At 53.3% G+C, this 18078-nt stretch overlaps 1 protein-coding gene across 1 annotated transcript in view; it reads right to left on the bottom strand.

The window, feature by feature from the left end:
• Positions 1-18078, bottom strand: part of lancl1 (LanC antibiotic synthetase component C-like 1 (bacterial)) — a 53205-nt gene that overhangs the window by 34824 nt on the left and 303 nt on the right. The window contains exons 2-4 of the mRNA XM_038786433.1: positions 10921-11038; positions 7574-7781; positions 4143-4290 (exon numbers count right to left, since the gene is read on the bottom strand). Of these exons, the coding sequence (XP_038642361.1) occupies positions 4143-4290; positions 7574-7781; positions 10921-11038 (474 nt within the window). The remainder of the gene's footprint in view (positions 1-4142; positions 4291-7573; positions 7782-10920; positions 11039-18078) is intronic.

Raw genomic sequence — 18078 nt, 5'->3', positions numbered from 1 at the left:
AGCGATCCAGGGAGTGGAGGAGGCGGTGGGGAAGCAAGAGGAGCAGTTGGCCTCGTTGGTGGTCGAGGTGGAGTTGATGCTGGAGGCCCAGAAGAGGCTGAAGGAAAAGGTGGAGGATCTGGAGAATCACTCCAGAAGAAAAAACCTGAGAATCGTGGGATGCCTGAAGGCATCGAAGCTGCGGGGACCAGTATGTACGTGGCCAAAATGTTGGAGGAGCTGATGAGGGAGGGGACCTTTGACCGGTCCCTGGCAGTCGACAGGGCGCTGACGAGGAAGACACAAGCGGGCAAGCCTACGAGGGCAATGGTGATGCGGTTGCATCTCTTTCCAGATAAAGAGAAGATCCTCTGATGGGCGAGACAGATGAGGAAGTGCACCTGGGAAGGGAACGAGCTGCAGGTGTACCAGGACTTGGGAGCAGTGGGGGGGGGGGGTTGATTGGGATAGGATGGATGTGTGGTAGGGTGCTCTTTCCAAAGGCCGGTGTAGACCCAATGGGCCGAATGGCCTCCTTCTGCACTATAAATACTATGAATCTATGAATAAGAAGTGGCGAAGAGGAGGACCAGGTTTAACATGGTCAAGACTGTCCTTTTTAAGAAGGGGGTGAAGTCTGGAGTACTGTACCCGGCCCACTTCTGGGAGACTTTCCAGAAGTATAAGTATTATTTTGGCATGCCTGAAGAGGCGGTGGAGTACATGTTGGAAAATGGACTGGGAGTAAAGTGAAGACATTGAACTATCGAACATCGGAGAGTTTGTGCATGTGTTTGTTTTTTTGTATTTTTTTCCCCTTTGAAGTGCTTCCTTTGTTTTGATTTTGGGGATTTTGGAGGGCAGGTTGTTTATGGGGGAACTTCGCGGGTGAGTGCACCTTTTGCTGCTCTTTAGGGGGTCACGGATGGGAGAGGGATTGGAGGTTTAGGTCGGGGGCCACCATGCTAGCTGGGCGGGCTAATTAATGGGAGTGAAATGGGGGTTGTCAGGAGGTAGGCGTGGGGGGGTTGCTGACAAGGGTGTGGTTGGCGTGGAGCAGTTGGAAAAGTATCTATGACGGTGCACATCTGGCGCAAAAAGGGATATGGCTGATCGGCGGGGTGGGCAGCCCCTCCAGCCAGACTGGTCACGTGGAACGTGAGGGGGCTAAATGGGCCGACACCTGAGGAGTCTGAAGGAGGACGTGGCATTTTTGCAGGAGACGTACTTAAAGATAGGGGACCAGATAAGGCTGAGGAAAGGATGGGTGGGACAGGTGTTTCACTTGGGACTGAATATGAAGACCAGGAGCGTGGTGGCAATGTTGGTGAATAAGCGGGTGGCTTTTGAGGTGGGGAATATTGTGGCAGGCTCGGGTCGGGGTGGGGGGGAGAGAGAGAGAGAGAGGAGAGAGGTTGATAATGGCGAGTGAAAAGCTGGATGGGGTTGCCGGTGGTCCTGGTAAACGTTTTATGCCCAAAATTGGGATGATGTACACTTTGAGGTGGGATCTGGGGATGATCCCCGACTTGGACTTGCACCGGTTGATCATGGTGGCAGATTTTGATACAGTTATGGAGCCGTTAGGACCGGTCGAGCCCGAGGAAGGTTTTGGCAGTGGTGAAGGAGCTGAAGGGGTTCATGGAGAACATGGGGGGGGGGGGGGGGGGGGGGGGGTCCATGGAGGTTTGGGAGGCCGAGGGTACTGGAATTTTCATACCTCTCCCACGTGCACTGGGTGTACTCCCACATTGACATTTTTAGGTTTGATAAGGCATTGCTGGCGGGCATGGTTGACTTGGAGTGTGTCAGGTAGGAAAAAGGCAGAGCGGCAGAGATGGCAAGGCTGGTTGATGAGATCCTGAGGGTGGACAGAAGGTATTCGGAGACCCCGGGGGCAGGGCTGTTGAAGGAGAAGCAAGAGGCCCCAAATGGAGTTTGGGTAAGTGTCCACGGAAAAGGTGGTGGGGCAGCTACGGAGGGCCAGAGGGGCAGTATATGAGTATGGTGAGAAGTCGAGTAGGATGCTGGCCTACCAGCTGAGGAAACAAGAGGCGGCCAGGGAGATTGGCAGAGTAAAGGACCACAAGAGTAGGGTGGTGTTGGATCCAGAGGGGGTGATTGGCTTGTTTGAGGCGTTTTATAGGAGATTATATGAGTCGGAGCCTCCAGCCAGGGGGAGGGAATGTGGCAGTTCCTGGATGGGCTGGAATTTTCCAAGGTAGAGGAGTTGGTGCAGGGATTGGGGGCCCCAATCAGGCTGAGGGAGGTTATGGGGTGCATGGGGGGCGATGCAGGTAGGGAAGGTCCCGGGCTTGGACAGGTTTCCGGTGGAGTTTTACAAAACATTTTGGGGGAACTGGGGCCACTGCTGGTGAGGGCATTTAGCGAGGCTAGGGTGAGGAGGGAACTACCCCAACACTATCGCAGGCTTCCATCTCCCTAATATTGAAAAAGGACAAGGATCCGAATCCACTGTGGGTCGTAGTGCCAGATATAGTTATTTAACGTAGATGGCAAGTTGTTGGCAAAGATGCTGGCCTTGCGAATTGAGGATTGCATCCTGGGTTTCGTGGGAGGCAGTTGTTGGCAAATGTGAGGATACTCAATGTAATTATCATGCCTTTGGAGGAGCAGGAGGTGGTGGTGGCGATGGATGTCGAGAAGGCATTTGATCAGGTGGAGTGGGAATAGCTGTGGAAGGTGCTGGAGCGGTTTGGGTTCGGGCAGGTGTTTATGGTCTGGGTCCGGTTGCTATACAAGGCACCGAGACGAACTGAGTTGAGTTCGGGATATTCTGGTTTGCATTGGGGACGAGGCAGGGGTGCCCACTCTCTCCATAGCTCTTTGCTTTGGCGATAGAGCCGCTGGCAATGGCGCTTAGGGCATCTGGCACTGGAGAGGGATTGTGCGCAGCTGCACAAGCTGAACTTGACTCGCTTGGTTGGTGGAGCAGATGAAGGGGGACATCAAGAAGTGGAATGCTGTCACTGGCGGGATGGGTGCAGACAGTAGAAATGACCGTGCTGCCAAGGTTTCTGTTTGTGTTTCAGAACCTCCCAATTTTCGTCCTGGAGGCGTTTTTCAAAAAGGTCAATGCGCTGTTCTCTGGGTTTGTCTGGGCAGTGAAGACCCTGCGGATCTGGAGGGTTTTTCTGGAGTAGGGACAAGGAGGGGTGTGGCTGGCATTGCTGAGCATGATGAACTATTACTGGGCGGCGAACATCACCATGGTACAGAAATGTGTATTGGGGGAGGGGGTGTTTGGAGGTGGTTTTATGGGTGTTGTCAGTGCCTCCGCCGTTCTCACCGACTAGGTACTCCGTGAGCCCAGTGGTGGCCTTAAGGGTGTGGGGGCTGTTGAGGCAGCAATTGAGATTGGAGAGGGCCTCGGTGTGGGCACTGATCTGTGACAACCATATGTTTGAGCGGGGGGGGGGGGGGGGGGCTGGATGCGAGGTTTCGGGATGGTGGCAGGCAGGGATTGAGCGATTTCTTTATAGGGGACAGATTTGCGAAACTGGAGGACGTGGAAGAGGAATAGGTGTTGCCCAAGGGGAATGGTTTTAGGCACCTGTAGGTCCGGGATTTTGTGAAGTAAGCGGTACCGTCCTGTCCTGGGCCGCGGCCTCTGGGATTAGGTACTGTCGAAGGAGGAGATAGGAGAGGGGAAGATGTCCGGGGGCTACAAGGAGTTGATGGTCTGGGAGGCCCCCTCACCCATGGTGGGAGACATAAAGCATAAGTAGGAGGAGGAACTGGGAGGGGACGTGGAGGCTGGGACACAGTCCGCGAATCACATCCACATGTTTTGGGTGTGTCCGAAGTTGAAAGGGTTCTGGCAGAGGTTCGCGGAAGTAATGTCCAAGGTGCTGGGGTTGAAGATGGCCCCGAGTCCAGAGGTGTCAATATTCGGGGTGTCGGAAGACCAGGAGTCCAGGGGGCTGATGTTTTGGACTTTGCCTCCCTGAGTCACAAGTTGAACAGCACAGATAATATGTGATCTATATTCACTTATTAACAGACATTGAAAGTAATTTGGACACCCCAACACAGTAAAGGTTTTCCAAGGGTTTAATTTTCAGAAAGCATTTCGAGAAAAACATTAAAATATTGCAGAATAACCATTCAAATTGAAAAGGACAAAGAGATAGAGAGAATACCTGTTTCATATAATGCAATGGTATCTTCTCATTGCCAAACTTGTCATTAACAAATGATAATGCATACAGATATCCCATCCGACCATACAGCATCTCATCTGGCAGTTTTGAATTCAGCTTCACTACAGATGGATGTAGTTGGAGAAGCCTGTAAGAAATCCATTTCAAAAACAGAAACATTTACAAATTTGGATTTGAAAACAGGATCGATTTTTGGACCTTGATAAACCCCAAATCATAACTAAACCTCCTTCCCTTGTACCTCAGTAAGTTTGGCACCTTTCTTAAATACATACTTTGCACTTATTTTTAAAATTGCTGCTCATTGGGCCATCATATTATTCAAAAGAACAGATCAGAAGAATGTATGATTTTCTGAGAATGGGAAAATAAATCTTGCTGCCTTATGAGAAATTTGAAAACATGGGAATAAAATGTCCTCCCCCCAGTGAACAGTGATTAAGAATGGGATCTTTGCCCTTCTGGGTTCTGTGGCCAGCTAAAACATCTCATTCGCTGCTCCAGTTCAAACACTCAAACTCAAATCTGAGCTTCTGTTTAATCTGTATAATTAACTTTCCTATTTTTATTAACTAACCCGTTGCTGCTCTCAGAGAAGAGTAAACTGTAACTGACAAGGGTTGTTTTTATTTATTGGTGGACATTATATAATGTTCGGTTGGGGGAGTGGGAAAGAAGTACTTCAGACTACTTCAATAGTCAGAGGGTTAGATAGGGTGGACAGTGAGAGTCTTTTTCCTCGGATGGTGATGACCAACACGAGGGGACATAGCTTTAAATTGAGGGGTGGTAGATATAGGACAGATGTCAGAGGCAGTTTCTTTACTCAGAGAGTAGTAGGGGTATGGAACGCCCTGCCTGCAACAGTAGTAGACTCGCCAACTTTAAGGGCATTTAAGTGGTCACTGGATAGACACATGGATGAAAATGGAATAGTGTAGGTCAGATAGGCTTCAGATGGTTTCACAGGTCGGCGCAACATCGAGGGCCGAAGGGCCCGTACTGCGCTGTAATGTTCTATGTTCTAATAGTGCTAATGACTGAACTGATCCAAATTTCAAATGAACAAAAGTGCAATGACCGAGCAGGTAGTGTGTAGAAGACCAAAGATAATGATGTCAAACTGATGTTTCTCAGAAACTGAAGACAGCTCTGACCCTTTTATTAAATTAGAAAACTTTGAACCATTCACATTGCACCACTGCTACGAAAGATTAACCATAGAATATACAACTATGCAATAGTTGTAACTAAACAGTCAACATGTGAATGGATTAAAAACAAATAAGAATCTGATATTTTACAAATTCTAACCTTTAATTCATCAAAAGCGACTTTGTGTGTACGCTGCATTGTGTGCAAGCAGCTTTCAATGTACATGAGGATACAAGAACAAATTAATAATATTAAGTTGAGAATACGTATGTTCAGTGATGGGCTACCATGGTTTCCACCCAAAAAAGTAGTTTTCATAACATTTCACTATGGTATTGTTTCCTTAAAATACAGGAAGTAAATATACTTACAGTGCCAGCCCACTAAAGAGTAGTCTTTTTAAAGTATATTTTAGAAGAGGCAAATGTTGGATAACCAAGGATACATTCTCACTGGCAGCCAGGCCAAGTTCATTGCTTGCCTCGACAGCTGTATAAAAGCAACATTGGTGAATGCTTGGGAGCAAGTCATCTATTTGCCCTGTCAATTAAGGCAAGATTCCAAAGAGACACATCTAAAATACATTTTCCCTTCCAATGGAAAAACAAAAAGTATTTGTATTGTGTCTATAATGTAGTAACATATCTAAGGCACTGCACGGGAGTTTCTTCTTCTCGAGTGTTCTGCCTGAAGGTTAGTCTGAAACAGCATCCACCACAGGTAGGTCAAGGAGGCAGATTCCAAATCCATACCAGCTGGAACAGGGATCTAGCCACGTGCTGTTGACACCAATCTGATCCACATAGGCCATCCAGCCAACCACAAGGAGTCTGAGTTGCTGCGGAAACATGCACATTTACATGCATGTTTTAGTTTGAACAATGGACGAAGGCAGCGGTTCCAATTATCTTTCCATCGCTGGAGTTTGCACTTTGTCCCTGTGACTGCGTGGGCTGCCTCCAGGTGCTCCGGTTTCCTCCCACAGTCCAAAGATGAGCAGGTTAGGTGGATTGGCCATGATCAATTACCCCTTAGTGTCCAAAATGTTAGATTAGGTGGGGTTACTGGGTTAAGCAGAGGGTGGGGGGCTGATCTTAGGTAGGGTACTCTTTCAGAGGATCGGTGCAGACCCAATGGGCTGAATGGCCTCCTTCTGCACAGTAGTGATTCTATTCTATGATTCTACATAGCTGAGTAGAATCTCTCAGGCTCTTAACGTCTGCGATTGTTGTATGCTGGAAGGATTTACTCAACTTACTTAGCTGCAAATAAACGCATCGAGTCCCATTCTGGGACTTGAACCCAGAGCTTCTGACTCAGTGGCAGAGATACTACCACTGGGCCCCAAGACCCCGCACAGGAGGCTTATCAAACTAAATTTGGCATGGAGTGACACAGGAAGATTTTAGAACATCTGACCAAAATGGTGAAGGATAGGAGCTATAAGACTTCCAGCAGCACACATCTTAGTAGCTGTAGGAGGTGATAGAGATAAAAAGTAGCAAGGTCATGGAGGGATTTGAAACCAAGAATGTGAATTTTAAAACTAAGGTTGCTCTATGATGTGGCGAGTCGCTGTGAGGGTCCAAAGATGTGCGGCTTAGGTGGATTGGCCATGCTAAATTGCCCGTAGTGTAAGGTTAATGGGGGGATTGTTGGGTTACGGGTATACGGGTTACGTGGGTTTAAGTGGGGTGATCATTGTTCGGCACAACATCGAGGGCCGAAGGGCCTGTTCTGTGCTGTACTGTTCTATGTTCTATGAGGGGAAATTTAACAAGTCATGTATTAATATAGCACTATTCATGTACAGAAACGTCCCCCGGCGCTTCAGATATTTAATCAGACAATATGGGTACAGTGACAAAGGTCAAAAGTTTTGTCAAAAAATTGTGTTAGAAGGAAAACTTTTAATTATAACAAGGGGAAATGGGGATGCATATGGAGAGAATAGATGCCTGAAGGCATGCTTGCCACTGACAGAGTGAAGGAAGAAAAGATGCAAGAGGCCAAAGTTTAAGGAGTTTGGGAAGATGTAGGACTGGAAGAGGTTACGAAGATCAGCAAGGTGGCAAGGCCATGAAGGAATTTAACCCATGGATAAAGTTTTTAAATTTGAAGTGTAGGAAAACTGGAAATCCATATTAATCAGCAAGGTGATGGTGCAGGTTAGGATAGAGGAGGGATGGTTGGGCTAGAGGAAGGAATAAGGGACAAAAATGCAAATGTAGCTTGATAAAGTTACTTTCACTTACTGATTGACATAACCGTCCGATTCATGAGTTTGTTGCAACTTGTGATGCACAACTGCAGCTACAGCCAGAGGGCCTGCATCGCCACACAGGAACGTCACTACACGTCCACTAAGGAATTTCAGGCTTTTATTTACATACTGTAGAGCTTTCTGCAGAAAGGACTGATCTCCATAAATATCATACAGATGCAGATATAGTAAAGCAATCCCTGAAGTAATAGAAACGCATTGTTACAGACATGAGACGCTTCCACTGGTAACTGTGCAGATAACAGCTAGTACAGTAGTCAGAAGATTGTTTTCCCTTTTCTTCCTCTTTCTGTCTTTTAAAACCCAAGCTTTGGGTAACCTGGTATAATACACCTGATTGTCCTTGCTTTATCCCTGATGGTGTTGTGGATTATGGGTTCTAGCCGTAGAAATACACCAGAGAAAATACATTTAACCAAATGGCAGTGTGAATAGCCCCAAGGAGCATTTGATTATGTTTCTGACTGAAGACGAGCATAGAATTTGAGAAAATGGTTAAAACAGGGATTTGACAGGGATTGATGGCCTCAGACTGTCAATTTTCTGTCAGACTGTCAGACAAGAAGTCTGTCACTTCTCAACTGTGTAAAGTGAAATTTGTACAACATGAAAGTAGCTGTCAAATTCTACCCCAACAAAAAGGAAATAAATAAATAAAGGCTAGTTGCTGATTAACTTGTCTGCTCGGGTAGCATGCACAGGAAACAGTCAGACATCAATGCACGTCACCAGAATGCTGTGCAGAATTCAACTCGATAGTGGAAACTTTGCAGAATTGATTTTCAGGTGCAATATGTTCATTTTAGGAACACAGAAATGTTGTTGACTTAGTTGCAGCTTGCGTAAATATTTCACAGGAGATGTTGACTTTGTGATTTTTTTCTTATTATTGATTGTGCTTATATGGAAAAATACCAGTAGGAACAATGGCGCTGGTAAGAAGGGCAGGCTTGAGGGAACATGTTGGAAGATGGTGCAGTTTGGTCCAGTGTTGATAACTGATTGTCATTGTTATTTAGATAGGTTTTGGAAAACCTCAAAGCTTGTGGCAGAATGGCAGGTGATTTGACCTTATTGCATAACCCAGAATTCTGATAACCTTGGAATTGGTTTGTGATGACATTAATCAATAGCCATTGACTTAACTGATTATGCACTAGATTTACAGCCTTCAAGAGATTATTTTGAGTGCAGATTGTTGAGTGATTACAGTACTAATTTAATTCCTGTTTTCTAAATTAGTTGTTTGCTATCAGCAGAACTGTTTAGGTTCAATACACAAGCAGAAATACTGAAGGAGTTAATTTAGCTGGTGTTTTGTTTTATTCACTCACTACTCTCATACCTATTAATTCACAGAACTTAATGGAAATTAACAAGATGACACCTAAACTATAAGCACAAACTACCTATATAAGCAGATCATTTTATGGTGTAATTCTTCATGAGCTTCTAAGTGTATTCATTTGATTTTTAGTTCTCAGCACGTCTTCAGTGATAATTTCAGTCCCTCATCCCTGCGACCATTCTTGCTCATTTTTAGTGCACCCTCTTCAAGGCTATGCCACCCTTTCAAAAGTGTGATGTCCACAACTAGACACACAATACTCCAATTGAGATTTTACTTTGAGGTTTATCACAACCCCCTTGATTTTGTTTATCCTAAGATTTGAGTACGCAAACCTCCAGGTCTCTGTTCCTCTACTCTAATTGGGAATAGTCCCATTTAGTTTATACTGCCTCTCTTCCTTCCAAAATGTATCACATTATGCCTCCCTGCATGAAACTTAATCTGCAATTTCTCTGCCTATTTCACCAGTCTGTCTGTCCTGGTGTCTGTCACTATCCTTCTCCACTGTTAACTATATTTGTGTTTCATGTCATCAGCAAACTTTGTAGTGATACGCCCTATAGACAAGTATACCCGGTCATTCAGCTAACTTTAGCTGAAAAGGAGTAAAAGCTTAGGGGTTATCTGAAACCTATTGTAAATAAAAATGATGAAAAGAGTTATCAACACCAGACCAGATTGCATTGGGTAAAAGTCAGATGACCATAGGCTGCTTTGCCCCTTTGAGGGGGAGAGCTGACTGGTTTAACCTGAGGATCATAGAATCATAGAATTTACAGTGCAGAAGGAGGCCATTCGGCCCATTGGGTCTGCACTAGCCCTTGGAAGGAGCATCCTACTTAAGCCCACGCCTCCACCTTATCCCCGTATCCCAGTCACACCACCTAACCTTTTGGATACTAATGGGCAATTTAACATGGCCAATCCATGTAACCTGTACATCTTTGGTCTGTGGGAGCAACCAAAACATCCGGAGGAAACCCACGCACACTGGGAGAAAGTGCAAACTCCATACAGTTAACCGAGGCCAGAAATTAACCCGGGTCCCTGGGGCTGTGAGGCAGCAGAGCTAACCACTGTGCTAATGTGCCACCCAACACACCTTGATGAGAGGCAAGGTTGAGAAGGCAATAATCTCAAGGTTCATCAATAATCGCAGCTGGTACAGGAATTGAACCCATGATGCTGGCCTCGCTCTGAATCACGAACCAGATGCCCAGCCAACTGAACTGAACCGACCAGATTGCACTAACTTCTAACTGACATTCTTAACTCTTAAATTCAACAAGGAGGTGGAAAAGCATGTAAGCTGGCTGCCTAGTATATTTTGCATTTTGGTTCTGCCTGAATTCCTAATTGTTTTTCATATCTAAAATTCACAGAATTCTTTAAAGTGTATGAATAAATTATTTAGACCAATTTTGACCACTTAGAATGGTCAAGTAGGTCAAGTTAAGGTATTATTTTCGATCAGCAGCACAGTAGCACAAGTGATTAGCACTGTGGCTTCACAGCGCCAGGGCCCAGGTTCGATTCCCTGCTGGGTCACTGTCTGTGCGGAGTCTGCACGTTCTCCACGTGTCTGCGTGGGTTTCCTCCGGGTGCTCCGGTTTCCTCTCACAGTCCAAAGGCATGCAGGTTAGGTGGATGGGCCATGATAAATTGCCCTTAGTGACCAAAAAAGGTTAGGAGGGGTTATTGGGTTATGGGGAAAGGGTGGAAGTGAGGGCTTAAGTGGGTCGGTGCAGACTCGATGGGCCGAATGGCTTCCTTCTGCACAGTATGGTCTATGTTCTATGTTCAAACACGTCCAACTTTTATCATTTTAAAATCATGAAGTAACAACCTAAAATAATAAAATATTAAAACAAACAACTATCAGAATTTAAAATACACAAACTTTAAACTTCAGGTAGTTTCTGGATATGCACAGTAATTATTTTTCAGCTTTGCAGTGATAACAGTACCTGCCCAACCAGTGTAGCTGCTGCTGTCCGTTTCATCAGATTTTAACAATCCATTTTTCAGATGTTGCAGTAACTCACTGATCTTGGTCTGCAGTTGCTGAATGAAATCACTGGTTAACTGTAAAGTAAAAAAGTAAGCTTCTTCTGCTTCCTTGGCAATGGTCAATAGAAATGAAAAAGGCCATTCTGTGCCCGGGTTCACACATAGAAACTGCTCAGACACTCAACTCCCTAACCTCCCCTCCACTAACTCCCTCACCTTGCTCCTACCTCCACTTCCCCAGAACTCTCTCCTTCCCCTCGTCTCAGCTCACCCCCCTCCCCTCCCTCTCAATTCACCCCTCAACTCTCCCCCCTCGCCTCATCTCAGCTCACCCCTCCCTCTCAATTCACCCCTCAACTCTTCCCCCCTCCCCATCAACTCTCAACCCCTCCCCCTCAACTCACCCCCCTCCCTTTCCCCTCACCCCCTCCCCGCCAACTCTCCACCTTCCCCTCCCCACCAACTCTCCGTCTCTCCTACCCCTCAACACTCTCCCTCTCATCACCCCCTCCCCTGCCCCTCACCATCCCCTCTGCCCTTGGCACTCCCCCTTCTCCTTCCCCTCAAACACTGCCCACTCCCCTCCCCTTCATCTCGCCTCAACTCTCCACCCTCCCCTCCACCTCAACTCTACCCCTCCGCTCAACTCCCCCCACTCCCCTTCCCCTCAAATCTACCCCCTCAACTCTCCTCCCACCCCTCCTCCTCAACGCTTCCCTCCCCCCATCAACTCTCCCCCTTCCCTACCCCCTCCCCTTCAACTCTTCCCTAACCCCCACGCCATCAACTCTCCCCATCCCCTCCCCATCAACTCTTCCCCCCTCCCCTCAACACTCCCCCCTCCCCTCAACACTCCCCCCTCCCCTTCAACACACCCCTCCCCCTCAACACAACCCCACAACTCCCCCTCAACTCTCCCCTTCCCTTCATCTCCCCTGCCCTCAACTCCCCCCTCCAATCCCCCTCAACTCCCCCCTCCCCTCCTGCTCTCTCCCTTCCCTCGCCGTCAACTCTCCCCTTCCCCTCAAACTCTCCCCCTCCCGTCCCCCTCAACTCTCCCCCTTCCCCATCTCCCCCTCTACCCCACAAGTCTCCCCTCCACCTCAACTCTCCCTTCCACCTCCCCTCCCCCTCCCTTCAACTCTCATTTGCCCCTCAACTCCCCCTCCCCTTGAACTCTCCCCCTTCAACTCCCCCCTCCCCTTCAACTCTCCCTTCCCCCTCAACTCTGCCCCCTTCCCTCCCCCTCAACTCTACCCCTCCTCTCCCCCAGAATACACCCCCCTCCCCCTCAGCCATCCCCATTCCCCTCTCCCTCAACCCGGCCCCTTTCAACTCTCCCCCCTCCCCCTCAACTCTCTCCTTTCCTCTCAACTATCCCCCTCAACACTCCCCATGCCCCCTCCCTCTCAACTAACCCCTCAACTGTCCGCCACCCCTCTCCCTCAACTCTCACCCGCTCCCCTGAACTCTCCACCCACACTCAACCCTTCCTCTGCCTCTCAACTCAGCCCTCCTCTCTCTACCCCCTCAATCTTCCCCATCCTCTTCCCCTCAACTCGCTCCCACTCCCATCCCCCTCAACTCACCCCCCTCCCCCCACCCCCTCAACTTGCCCCTCTCCCCTCCACACAACACTCCCCCCTCCCTCAACTCTCCCACCACCTCCTCCACCCCATCCCCTCGACTCGCTCCCCTCCACCTCGACACTCCCCACCCCTCCCCCTCAAAAATCCCACTCCACTCCCCCTCAAAAATCCCCCTCAAAAATCCCCCTCCCCTCAAATCTTCCCTTCCCCACCCGCTCAAACCTCCCTTTCCCCTCCCCCTCAAATCTCCCCTTCCCCGTCCCCTCAAATCTCGCCCCCAACTCTCCTCACCACCTCCCCCTCAACTCCCCCCTCCCCCTCATCTCACACACCTCGCCCCCTCGACTCTCCCCCCGACTCTCAACCCTCCCCCTCGACTATCTCCCCCCTCCCCTCGACTATCTCCCCCCTCCCCTCACCCCCCTCGACACTCCCCCTCCCCTCACGACTCTCCCCCCTCCCCTCACCCCCCTCGACTCTCCCCCTCCACCTCGACTCTCCCCCCTCCCCTCACCTTCCCCTTGACTCTCCCCCTCCCTCCCTCCCCACCCCTCGACTCTCCCCTCTACCCAGACTCTCCCCCTCCCCACGACTCTCCCCCTCCCCTCCCCACGACTCTCCCCCTTCGACTCTGCCCCCTCCCCCTCAACTCTCCCCTCCCCTCCCCCTCCACACGACTCTCCCCTCCCCCTCGACTCTGCCCCCTCCCCTCCGCCTCGACTCTCCCCCTCCCCTCGACTCTCCCCCTCCACCCTCGAGTCTCCCCCTCCCCTTCGACTCTCCCCCTCAACTCACCCCCCTCCCCCTCGACTCTCCCCTCCCCTTCGACTCTCTCCCTCCCCTCCAGCGCGCCCCCTCCCCTCCACCTCAACTCTCCCCCCCCTCCCCTCCCCTCGACTCTCCCCCCTCCCCTCCCCCACCCGACTCTCCCCCCTCCCCTCCCCATCGACTCTCCCCCCTCCCCATCGACTCTCCCCCTCCCCATCGACTCTCCCCCCTCCCCTCCCCATCGACTCTCCCCCCTCCCCTCCCCATCGACTCTCCCCCTCCCCTCCTCCTCGGCTCTCACCTCTCCCTCGCCACCCCTCCACTCCCCCCTCCCTACCCCCTCCCCACCCCAACCCTGCAATCCCTATCCCCTCCCCTCCCTACCCCCCACCCATCCCACCACTCCCTACCACCCGACCCTCTCTACACCCCTCCCCTCCCCTTCTGTTCCTCCCTCCTCCCCTCCCGACCCCCAGCCCCTCCCTGCCCTCCCCTCCCTAACACCTCCCCTCCCTACACCCATCCTCTGCAATCCCTATCCCCTCCCCTCCTGTTCCTCCCCCTCCCCCCAACCATCCTCCCCTCCCTCCACTCCCTACCCCTTCTTCCACTCACTACCCCCTCCCTCCTTCAACTCCCTACACACATCCCCTGCACACCCCCACCCACCCCTCCCCCTCCCTCCACTCACTACCCCTCCGCTCCCACCACTCCCTTCCCCCCCCGCCTTCCACTCCCTCCACCCATCCCCTGCACACCCCCACCCACCCCTCCCCTTCCCCTCCATCCATACCCTACCCCCTTCCTCCATTCCCTACCCCACCCTTCCTCCATTCCCTAGCCCCCTCCCTCCCTTCCCAACCCCCTCCCTCCATTCCCTACCCCCTCCCTCCATTCCTTACCCCCTCCCACCCTTCCCTACCCCCTCCCTCCCTCCCTACCCCCTCCCTCCCCTACCCCCTCCCTCCATTCCCTACCCCCTCCCTCCATTCCCTACCCCCTCCCTCTCCATTCCCTACCCCCTGCCTCCCTCCATTCCCTACCCCCGCCCTCCATTCCCTACCCCCTCCCTCCATTCCCTACCCCCTCACTCCCTCCCCCCTCCCTCACCCCCTCCCTCCCCTACCCCCTCCCTCCCACCCCTACCCCTCCCTACCCTACCGCCTCCCTCCCCTACCCCCTTCCTCCCTCCTTCCCCTACCCTTTCTCTCCCCTACCCTCTCCCTCCCCTACTCCCTCCCTCCCCTACCCCCTCCCTCCCTCCTTCCCCTACCCTTTCTCTCCCCTACCCTCTCCCTCCCCTACTCCCTCCCTCCCTCCCCTATTCCCTCCCTCCCTCCATTCCCTACCACCTCCGTCCATTCCCTACCCCTTCCCTCCATTCACTACCCCCTCCCTCCCTCCATTCCCTACCCCCTCCCTCCCTCCATTCCCTACCCACTCCCTCCCTCCATTCCCTACCCCCTCCCACCCTTCCCTACCCCCTCCCACCCTTCCCTACCTCCTCCCTCCCTCCATTCATTCCCTACCCCCTCCCTCCATTCCCTACCCCCTCCCTCATTCCACTCCCTACCCCCTCCCTCCCTCCATTCCGTACCCCCTCCCTCCATTGCCTACCCCCTCCGTCCCTCTATTCACTACCCCCTCCGTCCCTCCATTCCCTACCGGCTCCCTCCATTCCCTACCACTCCCTCCATTCCCTACCCCTCCCTCCCTCCATTCCCTACCTCTCCCCTACCCCCTCCCTCCCCCCCTACCCCCTCCCTCCCACCCCTACCCCCTCCCTCCCACCCTCCTCTACCCCTCACTCCCCTACCCCGTCCCTCCATTCCCTACCCCTCACTCCCTCCATTCCCTACCCCCCTCCATTTCCTACCCCCTCCCTCCATTCCCTACCCCCTCCATTCCCTACCCCCTCCATCCATTCCCTACCCTCCCTCCATTCCCTATACCCCTCCCTCCATTCCCTACCCCTCCCTCCCTCTATTCCCTACACCCTACCTCCCTCCATTCCCTACCACCCTCCCTCCCTCCATTCCCTACCCCCTCCATCCCCTACCCCCTCCCTCCCCTACCCCCTCCCTCCATTCCCTACCTCCCTCCATTCCCTACCCCTCCCTCCATTCCCTACCCCCTCACTCCATTCCCTAGCCCCTCCCTCCTTCCATTCCCTACCCCCTCCCTCCATTCCCTACCCCATTCCTTACCCTCCCTCCATTCCCTACCCCCTCCCTCCCTCCATTCCCTACCACCACCCTCCCTCCATTCCCTACCCCCTCCCTCCATTCCCTACCACCTCCCTCCATTCCCGACCCTCTCCCTCCCTCCATTCCCTACCCCCTCCCTCCATTCCCTTCCCCCACACTACCTCCATTCCCACCCCATTCCCTCCCCCCTCCATTCCCTCCCCCTCCATCCCCCCTCCTCCCTCCGTTCCCTTCCCACCCTCCATTCCCTACCCTCTCCCTCCATTCCCTACCCCTCCCTCCCTCCATTCCCTATCCCCTCCCTCCATTCCCTACCCCCTCCCACCATTGCCTACCCCCTCCGTCCCTCCATTCACTACCCCCTCCGTCCCTCCATTCCCTACCCCCTCCCTCCCTCCATTCCCTACCCCTCCCTCCATTCCCTCCCCCTCCCTCCCTCCATTCCCTCCCCCTCCCTCCATTCCCTCCCCCCTCCCTCCATTCCCTACCCCCTCCCTCCCCTACCCCCTCCCTCCCACCCTCCCCTACCCCTCCCTCCCCTACCCCGTCCCTCCATTCCCTACCCCTCACTCCCTCCATTCCCTCTCCCCCTCCATTTCCTACCCCCTCCCTCCATTCCCTACCCCCTCCATTCCCTACCTCCCTCCATTCCCTACCCCCTCCCTCCCTCTATTCCCTACCCCCTCCTTCCCTCCATTCCCTACCCCTCCCTCCCTCTATTCCCTACCCCCTCCTTCCCTCCATTCCCTACCCCCTCCCTCCCTCCATTCCCTACCCCCTCCCTCCATTCCCTACCCCCTCCCTCCATTCCCTACCCCCTCCCTCCCTCCATTCCCTACCCACCACCCTCCATTCCCTACCCCTCCCTCCATTCCCTACCCCTCCCTCCATTCCCTACCCCCTCCCTCCTTCCATTCCCTACCCCCTCCCCCCTCCATTCCCTACCACCACCCTCCCTCCATTCCCTACCCCCCTCCCTCCATTCCCTACCCCCTCCCTCCATTCCCTTCCCCCCTCCATTCCCTCCCCCCACACTACCTCCATTCCCACCCCATTCCCTCCCCCCTTCATTCCCTCCATCCCTCCCCCCTCCCACCATTCCCTCCCCCTCCATTCCCCCTCCTCCCTCCCCACCCTCCATTCCCTACCCGCTCCCTCCCTGCCTCCATTCCCTATCCCCTCCCTCCATTCCCTCCCCCCTCCCACCTCCATTCCCTCCCCCCTCCATTCCCTACCCACTCCCTCCATTCCATATCCCCTCCCTCCCTCCATTCCCTACCCCCTCCCTCCCTCCATTCCCAACCCCCTCCCTCCCTCCATTCCCAACCCCTCCCTCCCTTCCCCCTCCCTCCATTCCCTACCCCTACCTCCATTCCCTACCTCTCCATCCCTCCATTCCCTACCTCCCTCCATTCCCAACCCCTCCCTCCATTCCCTACTCCTCCCTCCATTCCCTACCCCTCCCTCCATTCCCTGCCCTCTCCCTCCTTCCATTCCCTACCCCCTCCCTCCATTCCCTACCCCCATTCCTTACCCCCTCCCTCCCTCCCCTACCCCCTCCCTCCATTCCCTACCTCCCTCCATTCCCTACCCCTCCCCTCCATTCCCTACCCCCTCCCTCCATTCCCTACCCCCTCCCTCCATCCCCTACCCCCACCCTCCCTCCATTCCCTACCCCTCCTCCCTCCATTCCCTACCCCCTCCCTCCCTCCCCTCCCCCCATTCCTCCCCCTCCCTCCCTCCCCTCCATCCTCCATTCATTCCCTCCCCCTCCCTCCATTCATTCCCCTCCCACTCCCTCCCTCCATTCCCTCCCCCTCCTTCCCCTCCCCCTCCCTCCCACCATTCCTTCCCCCTCCCTCCCTCCATTCCCTCCCCCTCCCCTCCCTCCCCCTCCCTCCCTCCATTCATTCCCTCCCCCTCCCTCCCTCCATTCATTCCCTCCCCCTCCCTCCATTCATTCCCTCCCCCCCTCCATTCATTCCCTCCCCCCCCTCCATTAATTCCCTCCCCTCCCTCCCTCCATTAATTCCCTCCCCCTCCCCCCCCATTAATTCCCTCCCCCTCCCTCCCTCCATTCCCCCCCCCCTCCATTCCCCCCCTACCTCCCTCCCTCCCTCCCTTCCCCCCCCCTCCCTCCATTCCCTCCCCCCTCTCCCCCTTCCCTCCCCCTCTTCCCCATCTCCCTCCCTCCATTCCCCCCTCCCTCCATTCCCTCCCCCTCCCTCCCCTCCATTCCCTCCCCCCTCCATTCCCACCCCTCCCTCCCTCCATTCATTCCTTCCCCCTCCCTCCCTCCATTAATTCCCTCCACCTCCCTCCCTCCATTCATTCCCTCCCCCTCCCTCGCTCCATTCATTCCCTCCCCCTCCCCCCTCCATTCATTCCCTCCCCCTCCCTCCCTCCATTCCCTCCCTCCCTCCATTCCCTCCCCCTCCCTCCATTCCCTCCCCCCTCCCCCCCCCATTCCCTCCCCCTCCCCTCCTCCCCCCTCCCTCCATTCATTCCCCGCCCCCTCCCTCCCTCCCCCAATCATTCCCTCCCCCTTCCT

The sequence above is a fragment of the Scyliorhinus canicula genome, chromosome 2 (genome assembly GCF_902713615.1).
Source record: "Scyliorhinus canicula chromosome 2, sScyCan1.1, whole genome shotgun sequence".
Taxonomy (NCBI): Eukaryota; Metazoa; Chordata; class Chondrichthyes; order Carcharhiniformes; family Scyliorhinidae; genus Scyliorhinus; species Scyliorhinus canicula.
The sequence above is the reverse complement of the archived record's forward strand: the minus strand, read 5'-3'. Positions and strand labels throughout refer to the sequence as shown.